General features: G+C 42.4%; 3 protein-coding genes across 3 annotated transcripts; 2 read left to right on the top strand and 1 right to left on the bottom strand.

The window, feature by feature from the left end:
• The first annotated feature begins 5,005 nt into the window (after positions 1–5,005).
• LOC115685222 (RING-H2 finger protein ATL3-like) lies at positions 5,006–6,914 on the top strand. Its single transcript, XM_030610260.2, has one exon. It carries the CDS (start codon positions 5,545–5,547, stop codon positions 6,472–6,474), a length of 930 nt encoding a protein of 309 aa, XP_030466120.1. The 5' UTR covers positions 5,006–5,544; the 3' UTR covers positions 6,475–6,914.
• Positions 6,915–7,632: 718 nt separating this feature from the next.
• LOC115685232 (uncharacterized) lies at positions 7,633–9,385 on the bottom strand. The gene is made up of 2 exons (XM_030610269.2): positions 8,480–9,385; positions 7,633–8,174 (listed from the first exon to the last, which is right to left on the bottom strand). The coding sequence occupies exons 1-2, from the start codon at positions 8,591–8,593 to the stop codon at positions 7,755–7,757; spliced, it is 534 nt and encodes a 177-aa protein (XP_030466129.2). The 5' UTR covers positions 8,594–9,385; the 3' UTR covers positions 7,633–7,754.
• Positions 9,386–18,733: 9,348 nt separating this feature from the next.
• On the top strand, positions 18,734–23,346 carry LOC115685215 (pectinesterase-like). The gene is made up of 4 exons (XM_030610252.2): positions 18,734–19,546; positions 19,664–19,985; positions 22,283–22,628; positions 22,755–23,346. The coding sequence occupies exons 1-4, from the start codon at positions 18,797–18,799 to the stop codon at positions 23,098–23,100; spliced, it is 1,764 nt and encodes a 587-aa protein (XP_030466112.2). The 5' UTR covers positions 18,734–18,796; the 3' UTR covers positions 23,101–23,346.
• The last annotated feature ends 2,663 nt before the right edge of the window (positions 23,347–26,009 follow it).

Raw genomic sequence — 26,009 nt, 5'->3', positions numbered from 1 at the left:
CTTACTCGATGAACTTCGATGTAATTCCTCCTGTGAATGAAATGATTTTAGGCAAAAAAAAAAACAAAAAACAAAAAATAAATCGTCCTCGCTTTCGAGAGAGAGATGAAAAAAAACATGAAGAAAAAAAAAGGGTCGAACCGCACTTCCATATGCGCTCAATTAATCGTGCGCTCCCCCCAAATCATTCCCAAATCCATCATACTGTCTGCTCCGGCCATAATTGCTTTTTCTGTTTTTTTTTAACCTCGGTTTGATTATTAGAAATTCAACTTAAAGCCCATAATTTCGGACGATGTCAATGTCAATGCGTGGGAATCGGCAAATAATAAATAAATAAATAAACAAATAAACAAATAGATGAGTAAAGATTGCCTCCATTCGTAGGCTTGGAGATGTATTAGAACGTGGACCAGCCTACCTGCCTATAAGGTCTTGATCCGGTGATGCGAGGCTTGGGCTTATTATGGATTCTTAAGACGGGATTAGGCACTTAATTAGGGGATTAACAAAAGGAATTTCGGGTCGTTGTCGTGCGCATCTGAATAGATTGCGATGAAGAAGGTGCGTGGATTTGCCGAAAGGAGCGAAAGATCCTTCCCACCCTCGCCACCTCCCCCCTCGACCAAATGAAGATAATCTCGTCGGCACTCCCGAACCCGTTTCGTACACTGGTCAAAGATGGAAATTTTATACTTCGTTTTTTTTGGCGGGATTATGCAAAAGCGCGATTGATATATACATATAGGTATGGAAAAACTATCCAAAAGAAAAGTCTTAAACTTATTGATTCTAAATCTTTTAATTGTATTAATCGAGTCATTAGCATTTTCTCATTTCGCAATTTTGATCGGAAATCGCTGATGTAGACGCGGCCATCCTATATGGCATGCCCTCGTCGGCCATGGGCGAGGGCCTGACACGGTCACCTGGATCTTGGCGAGAGGGAGGTTGCCGACTAGAGTTGAAAAGAAAAAACAAAGAAAGGAAAAAGAAAAAAATATCAAAATATTACTAAAAATTTCCCACGTCAGCTATTTCCGGCTAAAAATTTGCCGGATAGACTCGATTGGAAAAATGTGAAAAAAGATTTATGACTCATTTGGCATATTTTCGACCAAAGAAAATTTGGCATATTTAAAAGGTTTAAAACCGAATTGGCAAAAAAAGCGCCATAAGTTTTGAACTTTTCGGATAATTTTCCCATATATGTATGTATGTATAATAAGCCATTCTTGGCAAAACATTAAAGGAGGTAATATCATGGGGTTAATACTCTCTAAAAAAAAAATTAATTCTTACGGGGACCAAAATGACGTAATAAATTTTGGGCAGCGATATTTTTTTTTTTTTGTCTGTTCTACTCTAACTCTCAACTCATTCTCAGACTTTTACCCTGTCTCTTGCAGGGCATGAAAGTCGAAACCCACATCTGAAACTACGCTACTCACCCCTAACCCCCCGATAAGGTTGGGGGAATCAAACTCTCTACTTCCTCCTTTTCAAGTAGGAAGAGCGGCTACCGGGCAAATTAAGTGGTTAAATTCTGGGCAGCGATTTACCGAGTAGATCTGGTGCGGCATTTAACTTATTTATGCCGACACCAAAGCCCATGTGATGGGGGAGAGATCTCTCGAGACGCAAGCCATGTGATTTTGTTGCGATCTTTGACCCCACAATTCTTGTCTCTGCTTTCGCATCTAGCACCGATTCTTTTATACCCCCGTTTCGTGTTTCGCCCTCGCAAAGCTCTCGAGTCACTATTTCACATGTACGTTTATTCCTGTAGAGTTTGAGAGGTGCTTGACGCCCTCCTTTGTGCAATGTGTGCCCACCACCATTGACCCGTTCCTCTCGTACCTCGTCGAAGCGAAGCTTCATCGCCGCGATCGATTGTAGCTCTCGATCCTCCCTATAGATAGCGGATTTTGTTTTTGGCAGCCGGCTCTCCTCGAAAAGCATGAACCGATGCTCGGATCGAATCGCGTGAACCCCTCGTGTTCGTTATCGTTTTCTATTGATTTTTTCTTGTTATTACGTCCTCATCCATTTAATTCGAATTGCACGGTCCATTAATTATTTATGGACATGATTATAGCAGCCCATGTGGGCATGAAAGTCAAGACCTATAATCACAAAAACAAGCAGAAAGGGACAACATGGAAGCCCTAGCACGTAATTCGGAAAATCAAAGGGACAACATGGGCGACCATCATGACACGCGATGCCTCGTCAGTAGAGATGGGCATATTTTTTACGCCCATGGCACGACACGACACGACACCACTGTATACACTGAAATCCATACTTACCACGATGGGAAAAAGAGTACGAAAAAGGGAAAGAGCAAAACGGCGGTTCATTTTCAGCACCGGTCGGCGAGACGGACCTCCGGTGTGGAATACCTTTATGCCGGGACGCTACTCGGAAGCTGAACTAGGTTGACCCCTGATCCGATCACGATCGGCACGGGGACTGGCCTCTCGGGTCAAAAAAAAATTAGGCACGAAAATTGACCGGTATTGCAGCTATCGTCCGGGTTGGACCATGAACATGAACATATATTCCCTTCCCACGGGTCAAAATTGCGGCTTTCGGGACAAATTCCTTTTTCGAATTAAGCCGTCCTTTTCATTTTGACCCTCGACGTCAAACACCCATGGAGAAGGTTCCGATCAAGGATGGTTGGTAAAAACACTTTTTTTAGGGTGCGTTTGTTTGGGAAAAAATATTTTATGGAAATATATTTTTCGGACTTTCATCCGTTTGTTTCACTGAAAATAATAAGTCAACTGAAAATATTTTTCGGTCATGAAAAATATTTATGTATAGTGAATTCCTTAATCTAAGCAGGTGAAAACACTTTCCGGAATTATTCGTGTTAAATTTGTTAATATATTTTCTTTCTTTTCTTTCTTTCTTTTTTTCTTTTTCTTTTCTTTTTGAGGCCGGTGATTGGAAAAAATTTTAAATAATTTAAAAAATATAATTTTTTTTTATAATTTTCAGCATCAGATTTTCCTCACCAAACAGCTGAAAATACTTTCCAAGTCTTTTTAGATTTTAGCCAAACATCGAAAAATGAACTCATTTTCCTGGAAAATGACTTCTTGAAAAGTATTTTCCAAAAACGGTATATTTTTCGCGAAACAAACACTTCCTTAAAGTATGAATTGCTCGATAAGATGCTTGCTCGATAAAATGAACTCATTAGGCTGCTTTTATTTTATGTTTTTTGTGATGAATTCTCGATGATCATCCTCCACTAACTAGAACTCAAACGAAATAATAAAAATGTTTGAAATTAAGGTTTCGTTTGTTTCGCGGAAAATAAATGATTTGAAAAAATATTTTTCTAAAAATGATTATTTTTTACGAAATTATTCTTCCGTCGCATGTCAATTGATGACGTGGTGTACAGTAATTATACCTCCCTTAGATCTGGGGTTAGCTTTTCCTGGTCACATTTTCTTGGTACTAATGATGTTATTAGGGACAGAATCAGTCCACTGAAAAAGGTTTTTGTGGTCTCAAAGAAGATGGTTTGAGCCTTTGGGGGTCTCTAGGAGACAAAAAGAAAAAAGGTTTGGGAAAGTTCAGATCTTTTTTTTATTTCATCTTTTTGGCCGAAGTTGGGGGGAATTTCACAAGCTATGTTTGGCCAGGAGGCAGTGCCCTAGCTTTTTTGAAAGTCAAATTCACAAAAAGAAAAAAAAAATAATAAGGAAAAAAACTCAAAAGGGATTAAATTGCAAATTATCCTTAATCCATACACATCGGTTCGTTTGTGAAGATGTAAACAATCTCTCGAACATGCGCCTATTGTATTATTGACGTGGTATGACCGATCGATTATAATACCTCTATGGGTCCAACCAACTTCGCGATTGAAAGTTGGAAAATCTCGATTTTGATGGGCTAGTTTCTCCACACGCCACTATCGTTCAGTAAGACCACTGAAAATACCGCATTCTCATCTAAATAAGCTATAAACTTATTGTAAGAATTAAAAGGCATTAGAGGTCCCTAAGCATTTCTAAAGTTTTATTCCTATTTTTCATGCTTATTTATTTATCTTGATCATTGTGTTAAACATTTGGATAAATATGCCGACATGAAATTCGCATTAATTGCTAATGTTGAATGAAATTAATTGAAGAAATAAAAATTACAAACCCGGTAGCGAGGGGCGGCATGAGAGGAGAAGGGAGGCCATGCGGCAATGATGAAGCCATCGAGCCACCGGTAAGAGTCTAATCGGTGTCCCCATTTGAGCTCATATAATTCTATTTTTCGCCCACTGAACAAAACAAATATATAATATCAGATTGCGATTGCACTCAAAATGAAAATATCAGGGACGATTTTGAACAATTAGAAGGAATTTAGCGGCGTGCCATGACAATATCCCTTAAAAATATCGAGAAGTCCTCTTTTGGTCCACATATGCGGTATAAAGCAAACTTTGACGAAAATTTCAATCTCAAGTTTTTGCCCAGTTCCATCGAAGTCCATGCGTAATATTTACACAGTGACAATGTATTGTGATATAAAAAAAAAATCTGATTTTAAATTCACATGATAATTTGTATATAATAGCATAAATTTCTCATATATTAAATTCGAATCTTCAAGGTTTTTTCTGTTCTATAATCATTTAAATCACTTTTCTTGCTTGATTAGCTTTTGTGCAGGAGGTAATAAATCAGAAAAAAAATCTAGATCATCAGTCAAATCTACCGCAAAGATTTAATCCGCAGATTGTTTTTTTCATGAACTTTCTTCTTTTTGAACTCTTTGCTGGCATCTTGAACCGTCTATTTAGCTGCAGGAGTTACAGGAGACGATCTACTTTTTGGGAAAAAAGAAGAAAGAAACGTCGACGTTCGAGGGGGGAAGAAGAAGTGTTTTTTACGGCCAGTTCACGAGTCAAACGTGGGGGAGACATTAGCGAGGAAGAGGAGACAGCAACGCAAAGCAGCCACTTCGATCGCCTACGTTGGCCCGTCTTGGACCGGATTGTCGTCGTCTTCTTCCCTCTTACTCTGTTCCAGCTTCCCGATTCTGGCTTGCATAAAAAGTCCAAGTCTTCGAAGTCGGGTCAGTCCTAAGTGGAGGTGGGAATCTCCCTCTCTAGGCCCCTCCCTTCTTTGAATTTTCTTCCTTTCTCTCTTCCTGCTTTTTCCAAATTCCTCCCCCCCCCCCGAAGAACAAGTCTAAACTCTCTTTCCTTGGTACTTCTCTCCAACTTCTCTTCCTCTTATATTTGGTGCCGCCTCCTTGGTCCTTCATCGGGCATTGACCACTTTTCTCTCGTGAACTTCCGGAGGAGGAGGGCTCGTGAGTCGTCCGAGCAAGGAGAACCTTTTTGGGCATTCGGCATACCCGCTCGGTTCTTAAGAGAGTGCAGCAGCGCCTTTTCTCATCTGGGTTTGCTTCAAATTTTCGCCTTTTTGGTGTTTCAACAAGTTTGTGGTTCATTCCTCGCGAGTTCTTTTGTCTGAGGTCGTTGCCGAGAAATCTTGATCACAGAGTGAGGAAGCAATGAGCGACTCTGAGGGCGGCGGGACGCTGGACAACTCTGCGGCCGTTGCAATCACCGGCAAGATCATGGTGACAGCAATTATACTCCTTTTCTTGGTCGTAGTCTTTGTTCTTTTCCTCCACTTGTATGCCAAGTGGTTCTGGTGGCGCATGGAGGAGCCCCCTACTCAGGGCAATAACCGCCGGCGGCCGCGGCGTCGCTTCGTGTTCGTCCCTGACCAAGAGATGGCAGCCGTGGCGGCGCGCCGGGGGCTGGATCCCTCGGTCCTGCGGTCCATTCCAGTCGTCCCGTTTCGGCCTAAGGAGTTCAAGGACGGGCTTGAATGTGCCGTTTGTCTGTCTGAGCTTGTCGACGGAGAGAAAGCCAGGTTGTTGCCCAAATGCAATCATGGGTTTCATGTAGATTGCATTGACATGTGGTTTCAATCGCATTCGACTTGCCCGCTTTGTCGAAATTCCGTCGATGGAGCGCCTCAGAGTCACATTGATGTCGGTCCTGAGGAAAGCAGTGTCGAATCTATTAATGAATCTGTGGAATTGAGCGTTGAAGATATTTCAGCCGGTGGATATTCCACGGAGTCCCCGAATTTTCCTACTAATGTGTTGTTCTGGGGTGATGAGACTCAGGTTAGCTCTAGGACTGGTTCTCTGGAGGAAGGCCCTGTTCCTTCGGAGGAATCAGTGACTCCAACTCCTTCGTCCTCAATTCAGCCAGATGGGGCTTTGGTGATTGACATACCGAGGCAGACAATGGAGAGCACGTCGTCCTTTTCGCCATCCACAAGCGGGTGTGCACAAGATGAATTGAAGTCGCCGATGACCACAAGATTGAGGTCTCTGAAGAGGCTTTTGAGCAGGGAAAGAAGAGTGAATCCTTGCAGTCCTACTTCTGCTGATGTGGAGCAAGCTGGGAGAAGTCTGCCTTGTTAATACGAAATTATGTGTTAAAGATGCCAGCGGTCTTCTGCTGCAGTTGATTGATTAAGATGACGATTCATCGATCCTTTTTCAAGCCAATGATTCATTTAAGATGTCAACTTCAGGTCTATTGTAGGTCAATTTGGATGTCCTGCTCTGGAAATCCTCGAGGATTGCCGAATTTGCTGGGTAAGGCAAGCTTCCCAATTTGAGGTGCTTGAACTTTTGTTTTTCTGTACAGAATGAAAAGTTTGATTGAATATTATCAAGGGAAGTTGGTCTCTGCGATTGAGTCGGTGCAACGACTTCCTTATGATGAGTACATTATATGCACAGCTTCTCTGTTTTAGATGATGGAAAACGGATATCCATCATCTTTGACAGAAGATGTAGTATGTGACAACTTCTTTCATTTAAAGGATATTTTGAAGTTATTGCATTGTTTGCTCAAATTTTTTCAGATATCGAGTTTCGCATTCATTTATGTACAAAATTTTATATTCTTCTCTTCCTTTGGACTGTATATGCTCTATCCTTGCATCTTGATGCAGCGACTTCTCTTCTATTATCAGTCATTCTCAAGATTTGGCATAGTGAACTTGCTTAGATTCGGGTTGACTTGCGATCTGATTGAAGTTTGGATTTTCTCATTAGTTCAGTTCTTCACTTCCGCCTCGGTAAAGTTAGCTTTTGCAGAGTACACGCCCCTCAATTATACTGATTGAATATATGTGATCAACTGCGGTTAAATCACGGGGGCTTGTGATTGTAATCACTAAACAAAACTTAAAGCACCGGATGATTCTTCTTTTGCCTTCATGTTAGCTTAGTTTCATGGATGTGGCCCAAGACTTGCCGGTTGTCCATCGCATGGATAGATGAAAGCGCAGTCTTACGTCAACCCTAACGACTCTTCTATTTCAGCTTTTGATCTATCACTTGATCAAAGAAATGAGACAGAGAGAAGCTTTCCAGACTACGTTGCTTCTTAACTGCAAAATAGAGACACTATCAGAGCAATTCATTGCAAAATAATCACAAAACTAATGAACTACCTCAATGTCTCAACAGATCAGGCGCAATCTCCTGTTTTATGTCCTCGCTGTCCATGAACTGCTTCCGAGCTATCATGCAGCGAACGGAAAAGCAAAACCGATTAATTAAAACAAAAATGCACCAGACAATCAATTAAGCTACCCAGTTCTTTCCTTTAAGCATTCCATTACATGCCCAATGCAAGATCTTTTAGATGCTGATCACAACTGCACAACCGTCGTCACAGCTATGAGCTGCTAGGTAACAAAGTAGACAGGACCGTACGACTTCGCACTGCGGGGATCGATATGGTCAAGAGCTGCGTAGGGTATCTCATTCTCCGTTTCCCAGGAGGATCTGAAAAGGCCCGTCAGAGGGCCCGAGGACGAGCCACGGGGTCGCTCACCTGGCTTCCTGGTCCCGCTGCTCTTCATGTATATTGGACCAGAAACGTGATTTCTTATTGGGTTAGAGCTCTGAGAACCGCTTGCAGGTTCAAGTCTGGACTTGCTCTTCTTTTCGAATTTCTTGTATGCTTTCGGCCACCACGAAACGAGAGAATTCTTCCACGATTTCTTGCTCTTCTTGACTTCGCTCAGTCTATCGATATCTTCTACTGGCAATGGAACTCTAGAACTTGCTTCCTCACTTCTGTGCTTTCTTGCTTCATCTAAGAACTGAAGAAAGCCAAAACTTGGTGAAATTAATCTTAAAGAGCAAATCCATAAGACCCCAAGTGATGACAGAAAAACAGGGCTTCATTTTCAGACTAGAGAAAATTTTATCTTCTGGTTAGAAGAGAACAGCCTGCTACTTCGATATTTTTTCAGATATTCATCCCACTTAGTAGTTCCTGTTTCATAAACCCAGAAATCTTGACTGCTCCATGTGCAACATAACACGAAACGAAACCTTTCGTTTGAGCCATTGCTTGTTCTCAAAAGCTCAAGCGATTTTGTTTCAATCTCATCAGAATTATTACCTCGGAGAAGTTCAACACCGGGTCGAGTTCGAAGTCCTCGCCATATTTGCTCGCCTCAGGTTCTCGGGCTATATAGGATTTCTTCATTTTTTTTTTACTTTCAACTGGAATCATGAACAGGGGCTACACGAACAAATTCAAAGAAACATATTTCTAGAGAGAGGACAATGACAAGGGAAGGCATAAAGAGAATGTTGGGAGGTCATACCAGTGGTACGTTAGAAGGGGATACAGCTCCTGGAAGGGCATGAAATAGGCGAGTGACAGACTGCCAGCTACCAAATGAAAACTCACAGAATGTGTGCCTGTGAGGCTGTGACTCTGTACTGTTACATATTAGAGAATGTGGCATTTACTGCTGGTGGTTGAAAAGGGCAACTTGAGATTTTCAGGCCTCTAATTATGGTAAACTGTATTATGGATACATTGGCACTACCTACCGTCCATGGAAAGGTGAATCCACATTGCAATGATCTTGTGATGAGCTTTCATTTCATGGTTCGCACGGGCTCAAGCAGACCGCAAGTGACCACGTTTCGACTACTGGAATACGTGCGCCGAATGGACAAGATTGTCTCGGAACCGCTTATCTTAGGCGCAGCCCCCCGCTATATAGCTTTATAAGTATAGACGGCCCATAAAATTTAAGTCATGATAACTTGTGAGTGGTGGATGCATTTAAAGATAGACGACGATTCGCTTTCATTTTTCTTGCAGTTAAAGGCCTAACTTGATGGGCTCTGCCAAGGGCCCAGGATCAGAGTTTTACATGGATCTTCGCTCTGGGATGTTGCGGTGATGTTGGGTCTCCGAAGACATTTCCGAGTGCGACAATCACGAACTCCTCTCTTGCTGAATCCATGGATAGCAAGCTTTCACTTTACTATAGAACGCAAGTAGAGCTTATCATGGCCCGGCATCTCCCTAGGCTTGCTCGAGGCTCGATCGACACCGCAATCATCGGGGGCCCGAGTGAGCTGTCTTGTTCTTGAGTCTGGCCTGCCCTTAAGGTTTGGCAAAACGACTCCCGCGACACTCGCAAAGCCGCCCTTAACATGCGAAGGGGGAAGAAAATGCAATGAGAAGAGATCCTAACAATGCTGTGTAAAGTTCTGTGTGCTTTTCTGTGAACTTAAATATTCTAAGGAGGTTCATCCAGCCATTCTAGTTTTTTCTTATCTTTTATGAATACATGGTCCATTGTACAATAGCATAAAACGATTTAAAAATAGGAAAGTTTTACACGAGTGATTTTATCCACCCTTGTGACCACCCACTTTCTCACTAACCATCAAATCAATGATGTACGAGGGAAAAAATTACTACGCCAAAGATTTATGCTATATAAAAAAAGGGGAAAAAACCACCAAAAACCCCAAATTTTACCATCTGACACATTTACCTCCGAACTTTTTTGTGACACCAAAATCCCGAACTTTGCTTTTTGTGACACATTTACCCAAATGTATTTAGTCCATGGGCATTTTCGTCTTTTCTCGCTTTTTCTTTTTTTTTCCTTTCCGGCGAGGGCCTCGCCGGCGTCATCCTCAGCGGATCCGTGAGGGGGCCTCGCCGGCCGAGCGAGGGCGGTCCTCGCCGATCCGGCGAGGGCGGCTCCTCGCCGCGGCGGCGAGGTTCGCCCTCGCCGGGCGAGCGAGGGTGGCCCTCGCCGAGGCTCAGGCGAGGTCGACCCTCGCCCCGACGCCGCTGAGGCGTCCGCGAGGGTCGCCCTCGCTTGGGCGAGCGAGGCCGCCCTCGCCCGGCTCGGGCGAGGTCGACCCTCGCCGGCGTCGGCGAGGGTCGACTCGCCCGAGCCTGGGCGAGGGCCTCCCGCCGGATCCGCTAGGGCCGCCCTCGCTCGACGCCGGCGAGGTCGACCTCGCGATCGGGCGAGGGCCGCCTCGCCGCCGTGCGAGTGGCGGACTCGCCCGACGCCGCGAGGGTCGCCCGCCCGGGCGAGCGAGGGCGGCCTCGCCCGACTCGTGAGGTCGACCCTCGCCGGCCGGCGAGGGTCGACCTCGCCAGACGGCGAGGGCGGCCCTCGCCGCCCAGTGCGGCGGCCTCGGCTGCCGGCGCGGCGGTTCGCCGACTCCAGCGAGGTCGACCCTCGCGACGCCGGCGAGGGTCGACCTCGCCCGAGCCTGGGCGAGGACGCCCTCGCTCGCCCGTGCGAGGGCGAACCTCGCCCGACGCCGGCGAGGGCCGCCCTCGCCGACGCCGGCGAGGCCGCCCTCGCCCGACGCCGGCGAGGGCCCCCTCGCTCGACGCCGCGGCGAGGGCCCCCTCGCGGATCCGGCGAGGCAGCGCGCGGCGAGGCCCTCACGGAAAGGAAAAAAAAAGAAAAAAAAAAAAAAGCAAAGCGTAAAAGACGAAAATGCACATGGACTAAATACATTGGGGTAAATGTGTCACAAAAAGCAAAGTTTGGGGTTTTTGGTGTCACAAAAAAAGTTCGGGTAAATGTGTCACATATGGCAAAGTTTGGGGTTTTTGGTGGTTTTTTCCCTTAAAAAAAACGACCTCAATCCGACCTTTACTATTTATTTGCATTGTTTCCATATACTTTCGCATGTCGATTGTATTCATCGAAACATGTTTCATAACCAGACTTTCTAGTTCTGGGTTCAAAAGCCCATCAATCCACTTTTTTTTTCAAATGTCGTGAACCTAATGGTGTGATCCAATAAACTATATATATGGGCCATATGATTCTCATTTGCATTTTCTTTTGATAATTCAGGGGCACGAGCATAGAGACCGGCTACCTGGAGGCTCATGGAAAATTCTGTAAGTCTCATAAATCCATTCCTTTGACCTGTGTAAGTGGTCCTGACCTATAGCAGCTTGCACATTGCCAGTGAATAGTCGAACGGAAAACCTCCGGTTCCTGAGTTGGAAATCACTCGATGCCACAATTATTTTTCTGCTTTAGTTAGTCATCACATAATCACACACCAATATACATTTTAGATTGCGCTTAAGGTCCCCAATACATTTCATCAAATTTCTTCTTTCTCATTGCCTAAAACTGGCGTTTCTCGTTGATTTGAACGTAGCTTCACAAAGTAAACAGGAATAAGCTATAAGACCAATAGCAAGGAAGCCTCACTACAGTATTATAGACTCTTCCTTTTCTCTCTTTTTTTTGGGGGTGGTGAAGAGCTTGCTGAAGTTGACCACAGCAAGATTGCAACCACTCGCGACCGCCGCCCCCGCCGCAACGTGGAGGAAGACGGTGGTTCTCAAACGGTGGGCGGGCAACTGGAGGGCAGCGAGGATCAAGGGAATCGCATCTTTGTTGACTTGCGGGAATTGCTTTGGCAACTACATCATCATTAGAGGGCTTTTAAAATGAGGCAAATTGGCCAATATGTTAATGAGGAAAAGAAAGGTGATGATGAACAACAATCAATGCCGCTTCTTGGGTGAATTCCCCTTGCTAACCCCTTTTCCTAAGTGAAGAGTTTGCAATCACGATTTGGCTTGTTCTTGAAAAAACTATGCAAAGAAAGCAGCCCAAGTAGGAGTTTTTAATTAGCTCTATCATTGCATTTTCAAGCACCTGTTTTGCCTTTAGAGAGAACTTGAAAATAAGTTTAAAGGGATCTTTTCCTTTCTTTCTCACCTTTCTAGCAGAAAAGGTGCGCGCTTAAATGCGAAAAGGATCGAAATTGATTTGAATGAACAAGAGGAAGTGAGATTTGTATCATTTCACGAAACAGATTCAAATTGTTGTGAGATCGGGGAGATCGATTAAGTACAACCCAAGAACAATTTTGTGGAATATGGTGATGTGAACTCACGGTTGCGGTTTTAACTTCTCATTTGGTACGTCGTTCAGCAATACACTGTTCTCATTGACATTGCGGCAAAAATGTCGGCTTCATAAATCCTTTCAGCGAAAGTTCGAGGATGAAAGACGCTTCTCGATTCATTTCGTTATATTTTTATTTTCAAATGGAGTGGAGCGTCCGCATATTCGAGTTCGATTTAGTGCGTAAAATTTTCAAACCGGTAGTGCGATCCTTGACAACATATCTTTTCATTCTGTCCATATCACATCACGACAACACTTACAGAGAATTGCAATGACAAAGGAAGGACACATTTGAACGTGGTTGTAGCTAATGATCGATATCTTCTTCTGTTTTTCTTCCGTTTTACTGCCCTTCCTACTTTTGATTTTCTTTGTTCTTTTGGACAGACATGGATTGCGTGGAGATTAGGTTTATTGTTTTACTAGGAATTCCAGCGTGATTGGCGCGGGCTTTCGAGGTCTACTAAAGAACACGGATATAGGAACCGCCGTTTTGAAGACATTCATTACAAAACGACAGAGATAAAAACCAGTACGCAGGAATCGGGGCAAGCACCACCCACCCATGTTCTCATCGAATAATAGTGGATCCAACAGTCGTCTCGTCATTGTCTGTTGCTGCTATCGCATGTACGACGCGCGATGTCGCGGAACTTTCTTGGTGGGGTACGGGCTTTGCTTTGTCATACATTCCGTTCTTGAATCACATGCAGATCTAAGCGCGACTGAAATATACTTTTTAACTACTGTTTTGACGGGATATCATTTATTAAATTGATGCCCCGAAGGATGCAATGTGAATATGGAACGAGATTGCATGACCAGAGATGTTTTATCAATATCGCTACACAGCTCTTATCAAAGTGGTTTCTTCAAGTCGCCAATTGCGGTCGAAATGTCCCTTTCTTCTCCCCTTGCTTTACCTGAAATATGTTGATGACTTTTCACTTGCGTGCATTACTTGCCCATCTTCATCTCAAGTTCAGTTGCTTCAACGTTATCTATTTCTTTCTTTTAAGTACTCTGTCGGAATACGGAATACACAATCTCGTTTTTTTTTTTTGGTTGTTATTTTAAGAGTTATAGATACTTTCGCCTTTTTTTGTGAAAAATCATAATGATCAAGCAAAACTTCAGAGTGAATATTGTGAATCATCAATCTAATGGATGTCGATGTCATAAGAGATTCCGTCGGACGTAATAAAGTGTTCTTCAAAGAGAATGAATACGGCTTTTTTTAGGGTTTGCTCCTAATTAATAGATCATTTACAGCAATTATAAGGAACAAGCATCTTGCTTTTCATTGGAGAATAAAAACCCACCTCGAATCTTTTTCTTTCTTTTTTTTTCCCTTCTGTTTTAGGAGAAGATATGGACAGGTATTCAACCGGCGCATTTGAATACGTGCACATGCAAAACGGGTTAGGTATATGCTTAGCTGGGCTACTTCATTCATCAGCCATGTGATGAAGGAGAACCAAGCGTGATTGTTGTCGGTGCTATCTTTTCCGAGTAATTTACGAGTTGTAAAGCGAAAGGGGGTATGTAACCCTAATACGTGCTACCACTTTTCTTCGTAAAAAATGAAAAGAAGTGGGCCAAAGTGGGTGCAAGCCAGGGATTATCCAAGCAAAAGATGATGGACATTGAAGACATTTTCGATGCTAAACGTGCTACGCGTACGCATCTTTTTATCGAGAGAGATATGTTTGCTCACGCGTCGAAAGGTAAGAAAGAAGTTAGAGGGCCCGCAATGCCCAGTAACGCGCGGTCGAATTCAACAGGAGTCGCGAACTTGGAAATCGACCGATATGTATCGTTAATCGGCACATTGCCATCCTCGCAATTAATACCTAGAAACCTTTTGTAAAGCGTAAGTTCAAGGTATAATATGCAAAGAAAAGGAATGAAAACCTTTCTTTTTTTGGTGGAAAGTAGGCGGGAAGTGAAAATAAAATGGAAAAATGACACAAACAGTTCATGAATTTTGGTCAAATGTGTAATTTGGTTCTTGAGAACTGGAGGGACACGTTAAGAGATGACCCCACGAAAAGATATATTCTTCACTCTCTTTTTTTTTATAAATTTTTTCCCACTTGCTTTGTTTTTTCCCTTTAAAAAAAAAGGGGGAGTCGTCTTTAATTATTTCTTTTGCTTTATTTGATTTATTTATTATTTTTCCCTCACTTTAACTTGAATCATGCGGTCCTCTTTTGCGAGCGGTGGTGCTTCTTTTGGAAACCGAAATTATCGGAGTTTTCCCGTTTCATTGCACTAGTGTTGCATGTGCAAATTATTCAGTATTTCAATTTTTAATAGACACCGACCAAAAAAAATAAATTTAATAGACATATTATTATTGTTGTTGTTGTTGTTTGTTCAATCGCTCTCGGACAAATGATGCTTTGGTGAGGACTGACAGAGCAAAGAAAATTTGGGTATAATTTATTTAAAAAATCAAACGAATTTGAATGTATGAGACATGACGAGGAATTGGTCCGTTCGAGAGGTCATAGAAAATTCGGATAAAATTTATTAAATTCCTTTATTCGATTCTTTAACAAGTGGTTCAAAAACACTCTTTAATAGCCAACGCCGAATCTACAATTTCTATTGAATTTTGGACGAGAATCGTGTAACGATATATTAGATTTGTCACGAGATAGATAAATAGATGAAAATTATACACCACAAAAAGTAAGAGCACTGAGAAGCGCGGCTTCCGGCTTTTCTTCAATTAATTAATCATTTTAACCGTTCGGAAACTACTTTTTGAATACACATTTAATCACCAACGATATAATTATGGGGTGTTCAAATAGACTCCTTACCTTTACTTTTTTCCGGTGTAAATTTCACGATGGAAGCATTTTGACTTTTCATTAATCCAAAACATCCGATGTTTACACAAAACACACATGTCAACACGTCAAGATTTCAAAATTTTGGAAAGTGAAGAGCCGATTCTAATTATTTATAAGACTTAACCAAATGAAGTACTTAATTAATGGAAAGAATCGAAAACATATGAAAAAATCTAAAGTGCAAGTTGGATTTCTTTTCATTTGGCCAAGAACTTTTGTCTAAAGATTTCAGCTACAAGTTGCGACGGGCAATGCCAGAGATCGACCGAAAATGGATTTGAATTTCAGCTGCAAAGTTGCGACGGTCGATGCCAGAGATCAAACGAAAATGGATTTGGACTCGTGATATATATAATCACATCATGGATAATGATGAACAAGGGTTAAAGGACATATGTTCCAAGACGATAATTACTCTCAAAAGGCCAAAAAATATTCCTCGTTTATCCTAGAAAAAGTCAAGTTGCAAATCCGCAGCGGTCCGTACCCAAAGATTCAGAATTCGAGGAGGCAAAAAAAGAGAAATGTAAGACAAAATCAAGTTACCAACTCACGTGGAATTCAAAAGCCAAAGGGCATATTTTAATGTAAAGCAATACTGAAAGTCTCAAATATTTTAAGAAATACCAACGTTAATACCCGACTTCATTTGGAATATTTTAAGGTTTTCTTCGAAAAGCAAAACGTGTTTTATGTTTTTACGAAGGACGACATCTCTTTCGGGGCTTAAAATTGAATCAAACGCCCTTTAAAGAGACGAGAGCGAAAGCAACCCCCGATACAATCCCTAAACATTTAGTCATAACTTTGAGTACACTCAAAGAGTTGCCTAAGTATGGACCGATTAAAACTTTAATTACACTAATAAACTTAAGTAGGTTGTAAGTGAAATAGATAATCTCAATCCAATCTCTCACGGTTATTTATATGGTTGGATAGCCGTCATTTGGTTCGTCTATCATATATTAGGTTACTTCCAATTATACCCTTAAATAAAAATTCTCTCACTCACGCAATAAAACGACAGCAAAGTAAGATTCCACTTTTGTAGAGCACTTTCTCACTTACTAACGTACCTCGCATTTTGACCAAAAAAAAAAAACGTACCCTGCATTTATAATGGTTACACAAAATCTTCTCCATCAAAATTTTCAAATCATCTCAACTTTCTATCACCATTCTCTCGTTAATTTTTGCAACAATATGCATGATGATGATCGACCACCTAAACTCCTCATAAAAATATGCATGATGATAAACAAGCACGCGAGTAGCGCATGCATAAAGTCTGGTTAATTAAGACTTGTACTTAATTAATGGAAAGAAACGAAAGGGCGAAACCTTTCGGGTGGGGACTATCATTCACGCATCCGATGAAGTATCCAAGCAAAACATTAGAAAAAATCTAAAGAGTGCAAGTTGGATTTCTTTTCATTTTGGCCAAGACTTTTTGTTTATAGATTTCGGCTACAAGTTGCGACGGGCAATGCCAGAGATCAAACGAAAGTGGATTTGGACACGTGATGGAAAACGGGGATAAAGGGTTAGAGACATTTTCCAGGACAATAATTACACGCGTAAGCCCAAAAAAAATATTTTTTTCCCTCTTTTATCACAGAAAAATTCAAGTTGGGACCTGCAACGGTCCCCGCCCAAAGATTCAGAATTCGAGGAGGCGAAAAGGAGAGAAAACAAACGTAAAACAAAATGAAATTGCCAGTTCACGTGGAATTTTAAAGCCAGAGGGCATATTTTAAGGCTTAATACCTTAAAAAACCTCCGACTTTAGCTTTTGTCAGAATTTTGCCTTTCGTCCGATAAAAAAAATCTTCGGGTTTAGGTCATGTCTTAATTCTACTCTACTATAAACTTTTTTTTTGTCCTATGAAAAACCCATAGCTTTAGGTCTTGTCCTAATTTTACTGTACAGTTTCAATTTTATCCTAAAATTTTGGCAGTCTCATAAGAAAGCACAAAATTTTACTGGAGTCACAAATCTCCTCCCATTAATCCTCTGTTCAAAATTTCTTATTAACAACCAAGAGATGAAAAACTCCCAAACACAAGTTGTTTGAGCGTCCCAAGCGTGAGCTCTACAATCGCGAGAGATGGAACGAGCACAAGAGATCGAAGACCAAGCGCAAAATCCCTAAGTGCGATTTTGATGAAGGGTTAATGGAGAGCAGATTTGGAACTCGAGTATAAGTTGATGATGCTTTACGAGACAAAAAAATTATAATAAAATTGAAACTAGACCTAAAGCTGGGATTTTTTTATGAGATAAAAAAAAATTTAGGATAGAATTGGTACTGAACTTAAAGTTGAGAGTTTTTTATGAGACTAAAAACATTTATGGTAGAATTGGAATGAACCTAAAGTTTGGGATTTTATGAGACAAAAAAAATTTAGGCTAGGATTGGGACATGACCTAAAGTTGATGGTTCTTTATCAGACAAAAGGTAGAATTTGGATAAGAGTTACAGTTGGAAGTTTTTTAGGTTAGGCCCATATTCTAAAGTCTCAAATATTTTAAAAAATACAAACGTAAAGATCCGACTTTATTTGGAAAATTTTACGGTTTTCTTCGAAAAGTAAAACATATTGTTATGTTGTGTGAAAGACTGTATATTTTTTTTTGGGGCTTAAAATCGAATCGAACGCCCTTTAAAGAGATGAGAGCGAAAGCATCCCGATATACTCCCTAAACATTTAGTTATAACTTCGAGTACATTCAAAGAGTCGGCTAAGTACGGACCTATTAGAACCTTAATTACACTAATAAACTTAAGTAGGTTGTAAGTGAAATAGATAATTTCGATCCAATCTCTCACGGTTATTCATCTGGTTGGGTAGCTTCATTTGGTTTGTCTATTATACATTAGGTTACTTCTAATTACACCCTTAAATAAAAATTCCCTCACTCATGCAATAAATGACAAGGAAGTAAAATTCCACTTTTGTAGAGCACTTTCTCAATCACCAACCTACATTTTATTTTGCGATAAAAAAAAAACCTACCTTTTATTTTGACAAATAAAACCCACATCTTCACAGAACTCTCTTCATCAACTTTTCAAATCATCTCCACTTTTTATCGTCATTCTTTTATTAATTTTGAAAAAATATTACCGATAATAATCGATCGTGCGCACGCAAGAAGCGCATGCATAAAATCTGGTTAATTTTATGCAAGGAGTTTATGCGCACTCGAATATTATTTTAACTCGGTCGATCTTGTAAAAACGTTCAATCCTCTCATGATTTAGGTTAATAATGCTATACGTAGGTCTATTTTTAGGAGTAGGGAATGTGCTATCCAACCACTTCGTGGGTGGAGGGTTTCGAATATTTTCTTTGTGCTTATGACGATCCTTTAGGAAGGAAAAAGAATTATTTGATACAGGTGGAAAATAGAAATATAAATAGCGAAAAAAATATAAAAAAAAACTAACAAAAGAAAATCAATGCTATATCAATCATAAAATTGATCAATCATCCGTATCATTAATGATTGATATAAATTGTGTACAAGAAAAAAGTATTTAAATTTTTTTCTATCTTTATATGCACACTCCCATCGACCATCACACTCCCATCGACACACTGAGGCTCCTATCTAATCCTGTCTTCTTCACAATGGCCAACGCCAAGCAAGTCCTCGCCGGAATCTCAACTTCCGGCAGGAGAAACCGGAAGCTCCTCCTCTCCATCTCCGGTTGCCTCCTCCTCGTCGCCGCCGTGATCGGCATTGTCGCCGGCGTCAACTCTCGCCACCACGACCGGGGCTCCGACGTTACCACCCTCACCCCATCGACCCACGCCATCCTCAAGTCCTCGTGCGGCTCCACGCGCTACCCGGACCTCTGCTACTCCGCGGTCGCCGCCGCCCCCGGCGCTGCGGCGGGCCTCGCCACCCAGAAGGACGTCATCGAGGCGTCGCTCAACATCACCACCCTCGCCGTGGAGCACAATTTCTTCGCCGTCGAGAAGCTCCTGGGCAAGAGAGGCAAGAGCCTGACGAAGAGGGAGAAGAGGGCGCTCCACGACTGCCTCGAGACCATCGACGTGACGCTGGACGAGCTCCGGGAGGCTGCGCGAGACCTGAGCTCGTACCCGAGCGCAGCGAAGTCGCTGACGCAGCACGCCGACGACCTGAAGACGCTGATAAGCGCGGCGATGACGAACCAGGAGACTTGCCTGGACGGGTTCTCGCACGAGGACGCCGACCGGCGCGTACGGAAGGCGCTGGCTGAGGGGCAGGTCCACGTGGAGAAAATGTGCAGCAACGCGCTTGCGATGATCAAGAACATGACCGACGCCGACATGGCGGCGGAGCGCAAGGCCGCGGCAAACCGGAAGATGCTTAAGGAAGAGGATCGGGTTCAGGTACGCGATTATAGCCATTTTTGGTTAATGTGGTCTTCTTTACATAGCAATGTTGAAGATAAAAAAGCTTCGCCGGCCATCCCATCAACGGAGTCTGCCTAAAATTCTTTGAACTAGGGTGACGAGAGCGCGTGGCCGGAGTGGCTGTCGGCGGGGGACAGGAAGCTGCTGCAGTCGACGGTGGTGACTCCGGACGCGGTGGTGGCGGCGGATGGGAGCGGGAACTACGAGACGATTTCGGCGGCGGTCGCGGCGGCGCCGGAGAAGAGCAGCAAGCGGTACGTAATAAGGATAAAGGCGGGGGTGTACAGAGAGAACGTGGTGGTGTCGAAGAAGAAGACCAACCTGATGTTTGTCGGCGACGGGCAGACCAGCACCATCGTCACCGGTAGCCGGAGCGTGAAAGGCGGTTACACCACCTTCGAGTCGGCCACCGTCGGTACGTGTTTCTACTGACTAAAAATGCTTTGTTTGTTAGAGTACACGTCACTCGATTACGCAGTAAATCGTCATAAAAGATTAGTCAACTACTAAGATACGCACACTTTGAGGGTAACGAAGGGCGTGTAAATTCACCTACTTTTGCTAGCATTACTGCACATACATAATTGCTGTAGGTACAACCTTATCTCGGGCTAAGTTATAAGGGCAACAAAATCATCAATAATCAGAGCTCAATGAAAGCTGGCCGAAATGACTAACATCATTATTGCCGTGTTATGTTTGGAAAGCTAAGGAACATTGGGGAAAAAAAGAAGGTACAAATCTCATTTATATTGGTCCTGGAGCTGAATCATCAAGACGAGGACCTCACACATACACAGGAGATACAGATTGGCCCTCCCTCTTATGATTTTCGTGCGGTCGTACTGTCAATCAGGCTTGTCAAAGTCAAATTGGTGATTAGCACAACAGTTTGCGCACTTTTTCGAGTGATAAAAGCGTACTTAACAAGTTTTAGCAACAAAAAAAAAAAGCCTACTTAACAACATTAAGAATATAGCCCTTTTTATTCAACACAAACACATATGACGGGTTCAGACCAAAGTTAAAGTTAACTATGAAAAACATTGCTTTGCATGATCCCAGTTCTTTAAGAATTTTATATATGTCGAGCTCCTAAACGTTTTTTAAAAGTTAATGTTGTGCAAAAATTTGTTTCTAAATTGAGGTGATCGTGGGGGGTTTTTGTATTTTGCTCGTAGCCACGAGCTGTAGTAACTCTGCCCAATTCGGACATATAGCTCGTGTGGGACTGGAGTCTCTCTCCGTCTGTCCTTCGTCCCAGTTCGGGATACAGAAGTGGATTACAGCCGAGCTGGACGTGGACAAGTCCTTGATTGGCGCTTTACCCTCTCTCGTCGAACTGATATAAAGTGTCAAAACGACAAGTCGTAGTCCCCTTTTTTGTGCTTTTGTTCTGCTTTCCTCCGTTCTAGATTTTACGTACGATTCTGCGCTTCCCACGTTGGCACGACGAGGCGACAGGGACAGTTCCACTTCCGGGAAGCTTCCCTCCTTGGTTTCCCTTTCTCCTTTCTGGTCTCCTCGCGCCTGTAGTAAAGCTAGATGTTAATCTCTATATTAAGGCAGACCTGTTAGTGAAAAATATAAATAATAATGAGAAAAAGAAATGCATGGCTGGGCCGGGCTGGCCCCTCCAAGTCCTTTGCCCGGGCCTGGCCCGCCGGGTGGGCCGTCCGCCCGTCTATCCCGACTTGCATTTTTCTGATCGCATGATTAGGAAGAATGAAAACTACCGAGCACCCTCATTCACGGCGGGTTTTTAGTGTCGTCTGCCGAATCTTTTCTTTTCTTCGTGTCGGTGGGTTGGCGTGAGTGATATAACATCATACGTCTATCAAAGCTGTCTCGCACGTCATGTTTGATTCTCCTCCTCCTCCGTTTGTGCCTTGAATGTGGCGAGCATCACGACCATGCAACGCGCGTGGCAAGAAATGCACTGAATTAGGTTGTGGTTTGGTACAGCTTCGAACACCATCCTGTTTTGACTAGTTCTTGGTACTGGGGTCCTGCTTGCGAAAGTCGTTGCTAGTATCTTTCCTAAAAGGTTAACTAGAACCTTATGATGATATGTTAAATGCTAGCAGATTGAGTTAAGGATCGAGGGATGAATGGAGTAAAACCTTGGTCTAGTCAACGATATGAATGGACTTTTCTATGTATATGGAGTGGCAGACAAGAATGGAGTGAAAGTTCTGCATTCGAACGCCTGTGGAAGCTAACACAACGTTTGAATGCTATCTAAAGTGAACGATCGCCTTATTCAAAAGGAAAAACAAAAGGCCAAACGCTTGGTTTTGGAATCAGGGTTTGTAGATTATACATGATGGTGACTGCAAGAATGTTTTCATATATAGACAACTAGATCCCGAATGCCCGCACGCGTGGTTGTTTTCATGCTTCTTTATGTAGTAAAAAATTTCGATTGATGTCGACGTCCGAGGAAATATGCATGCGAATGTGAGTAATCAAACTGAGAAATGTGTTTAAGTGGGGAAATTTTTCACACAGTAAATCAAAACTTAAAGTTTACAAGAAGACTTCACGACGTAGGAACATGTATTCTGCAGATTTCCTGTGATTATTTCCAGGTCTAGTACTTAGAAAGGAACATGTATCCTCTTTTGATAAATGTGATCAGATGACTTTCTATTGCCAAAGTATTGTACCATTATTTGTTTATGGAAATTTGACGTTTGTCATGCACTGCAGCGGTGGTCGGCGCGGGTTTCTTGGCCAGAGATATTACCTTTCAGAACACCGCCGGCGCTTCGAACCACCAGGCTGTCGCGCTCCGCGTCGGCGCCGATCTCTCCGCCTTTTACCAATGCGACATTCTAGCCTACCAGGACACGCTCTATGTCCACTCCAACCGCCAATTCTATGTCAAGTGCTTCATTGCCGGCACAGTGGACTTCATTTTTGGTAATGCGGCTGCCGTCCTCCAGGACTGTGACATCCACGCTCGCAAACCGAACTCTGGCCAAAAGAACATGGTTACTGCTCAAGGCCGAATTGATCCGAACCAAAACACGGGAATCGTGATTCAAAAATGCAGGTACATATGTAGGAATGAAAATGTATATTTGTGTTTACAATATCGTGTAATTCCTCTAATAATTCAATAGCTCGAAATCACTATGTGTCCATGATACCACACCCTAAATTGTTACCGATGATGCAGGATTGCCGCGACGAGCGATCTCCAATCGGTGAAGAGCAGTTTCCCGACGTACCTCGGTCGTCCATGGAAGGAATACTCAAGGACGGTGATTATGCAGTCGTCCATCTCGGACGTGATCGACCCGGTGGGCTGGCACGAGTGGAGCGGGACATTCGCCCTAAGCACATTGTACTACGGAGAGTACCAGAACACCGGTGCAGGCGCCGGGACCTCGTCTAGAGTGAAGTGGAATGGATTTAAGGTGATATCGTCAGCGACGGAGGCGCAAGGATTCACCGCCGGGACGTTCATCACCGGAAGCAGTTGGTTGAGCTCCACTGGGTTCCCATTTTCACTCAGCCTGTGAGCAAGATGAATTGGTGTGCACAGTGACTGCTGATCTTTCAAATATTCATTAGGTTACTGTTCAACGCCTAAGAGGAGCCAAAGTATTGTCAGTAATAGAGATCTTTTTTAGAGAAATGAAATCTGGGCATTGGACTGACCGTGGAAATTACCATCGGGATATCTAGTGCAAATCATGAGAAGAGAAGACTTGTGCGTTTGGTGTCGTTCTTGAGTAGTCAAAATAAATCGATTGTGTTCTATGAAATCTCCGAAAGAGTATGATTGAATTCATCAGTGCTCTTTGCAGTGCGATCTATAGCGATCAAAGAAGTGCCTCGGTATCATTAGGCAAAACAGAGACCAGAGAACACGATTAGTGGCCGGATCTCGGACGCCAGAATTAGACGTGATCAATAGGCGGGCGGGCGGGTGGGCTTAAGTAAGCCGGGTGGCATTTGATGCCAGGCCTCAAAGTCCTTGTTCAGGCCTGACCAAAGCTAAATGGATGGATCTCGACTCAAAAGGGAATACTTGTCTAAGCCCGCTAAAGTCGTGCTTCAAACACGTTAGATCATGCGGATTCCACGTGATTTCGACTTCATTTAACGGCATGTAGTAAGAGTAAGCAAGAATGACCAAAGTTCCAATAGATACCCCTTCACCAGTTCCGCAAAGTCAACCCGCAGAATGATCAAAGTTCCAATATAATTGTAGACCACGCTCGCCAATTCCCAAAGCCCTTGATACAACACCATTGGGAATTTGCCCAAAGGCTGTTCCTTAGCACGTAATGGTTTTGTCCTGTGAGAGCGAATTAGAAAAAGAAAAACGAATTAATAGATTAATGATCTGTTTATTTCACAAAAAATAAATGATTTGGGAGATATTTTTTAAAAAAAACGATATCTTGTATCGTTTGAAATAATTAGTCAATAGAAAATAATTTTGTTATCGACAACAATTTTTGTTTGAAATTTGAATAGTGGTGTCTGACATTTTAATTTATTCAATATAATCCTCAAACTCTATCCTAATGTGCAATGTCGTCTCTGAACTTTTAGTTTGTTCAATATAGTCCTTGAATTTTTTGTACATTTTCAATTTAGTCCCTGGACTATATGAAAATGTTAACTATTTCCCATGATCTAGAATTAATGGAAGGTCTACATTGAACATGTAATCAAAGTCAAGGGATCACATTGAACAAATTAAAAATTTAGAGACCATATTGAACATGGCTAAATGTCACGCCCGAACCCGCGGCGCACGACATCCCGCTACGGTCGTTATAATGCGACGTCCCAGACTCGTCGCCGACCCTTTCTTTTTATCTTTTAATTACGCATGCGGAAAACGATCACAACAATCCCCGGACAACAACAACAAACAGGGATAGTTAGGAAAATAATTCACAACAGTCAAACCACACTATTTTGATTTTCACTTGATTAACCCCTAGGAACATTCTTACAAGCCCACATCGGGCACTACCACAAAAGCCAGCAAAAAGAGTAAAGGCTAGGGTTAATCTACTCCATCAACAAGTCGATCCCAAAAAGCCGCCTTCCAGGCCCGAACCAAACTGGGTGCAACAACATGCTAGGGGCACGAAAAGTGGTTAACAACAACAAATGAGACGAAAGTCTCAATAAGTTAACGACCTAAGCCCCGCTTAGAGGCTAACTCGCACGGGGTCCCTAACCGGGCAATACAAATCAACAAACATCATTAAACGATCACAGGCATCCTTACCTCGCCTTGGGACACTCGTTGATGAAATGCATATGTCGCAAACTCGAAGCATCTAGATCAATTACTCATGCATCAATGCATCACAAGCGGGCGTGTCCCGATTATAAGATAGAATCCACTTGAGCACGTCCCATACCATGCCTAGCGTTTCTACCACATAATCGGGCACTATGCATCACACGTATTCCAGTTATTACGCCCCTGGGCCACCACACATCAAGCGATACGCGGCAAGATGGCGGTCTACCGGTAAAAACCGAGCTCCGTCCCGCCCTCGGCACGGCTACGTCAAACGATCTACGAGAAGACGACATTCCAATACGGCAACATCAAACGATCTACAGTAAGATGGTATCCCGTAAGAGCATCGAGTCCGCCTCGGGCCGCGACAAGGCATCCGGTATCGGCACTCCGATTATCCCCGCATCCGATAACGGGCAACGTCAAGCGATACACAAGAAGACGGCTTTAACGTGTGACCACACGAGCACACAAGCATTCCTGCCAATTATTATCTTCTCAATTAGCCCATGCATACATGAATCGTGCTCTCCTCGATGTCATACAATAATACCAAGTGGCCACACATGCAAACAATCCAATCAATTCTTGCACTCTTCGATATCAAACACGAATATCAACCACAAAGTATCATTAACATTACTTGGCATAACAGTAATAAAATAATTTAATTCCAAAAGTCTCATAAATTTTTCCACGAAAACTTTCGATCAAACAATTTGCCATAAAATCAATTTAATACGACAATACGCGGCAAAATCGCCAACATTCAAGCTAGAAATCATAATTTGAAATTATAAATTTTCCGAAATAACAATAAATTAAATTCGGAATTAATTAATTAATAATATCCGAAAATAATTTAATTTTCCAAAATGTCAAAATATTTCCTCGAATCGAAATCATTCAAATCATTTCCTTAAAATGCCAATTTATACGGTAAAATCCAACATTGGCATCACAATATGACGTTAGAAATTTTCCGAAAATAATAATATTTAATTTTCGGAAATTAATTATTTAATAATAAAATATTAATATTTAAATCCGAAAATAATAAAATAATATTTAATTCCGAAAATATTTTTATTTAATAAAATAATCAACAATATTAATATAATTGATAACCTATCACCACATCACGATAACTTATCA

This window comes from Syzygium oleosum, unplaced genomic scaffold (genome assembly GCF_021117445.2).
Source record: "Syzygium oleosum isolate NSW1041296 unplaced genomic scaffold, Sole_v2.1 Sole_v2.08, whole genome shotgun sequence".
Lineage (NCBI taxonomy): Eukaryota > Viridiplantae > Streptophyta > Magnoliopsida > Myrtales > Myrtaceae > Syzygium > Syzygium oleosum.
This window is presented reverse-complemented; position numbering and strand designations above follow the sequence as displayed.

What these genes read in the sequence shown, in the direction of transcription:
- LOC115685222 (XM_030610260.2), top strand. Translation starts at nt 5,545, where the DNA reads ATGAGCGACTCTGAGGGCGGCGGGACGCTGGACAACTCTGCGGCCGTT.
- LOC115685232 (XM_030610269.2), bottom strand. Translation starts at nt 8,593, where the DNA reads ATGATTCCAGTTGAAAGTAAAAAAAAAATGAAGAAATCCTATATAGCC. An exon ending in CGGTGTTGAACTTCTCCGAG is followed by an intron (nt 8,175 to 8,479) that starts GTAATAATTCTG and finishes GGCTTTCTTCAG; the next exon opens with TTCTTAGATGAAGCAAGAAA.
- LOC115685215 (XM_030610252.2), top strand. Translation starts at nt 18,797, where the DNA reads ATGGCCAACGCCAAGCAAGTCCTCGCCGGAATCTCAACTTCCGGCAGG. An exon ending in AGGAAGAGGATCGGGTTCAG is followed by an intron (nt 19,547 to 19,663) that starts GTACGCGATTAT and finishes TCTTTGAACTAG; the next exon opens with GGTGACGAGAGCGCGTGGCC. An exon ending in ATCGTGATTCAAAAATGCAG is followed by an intron (nt 22,629 to 22,754) that starts GTACATATGTAG and finishes CCGATGATGCAG; the next exon opens with GATTGCCGCGACGAGCGATC.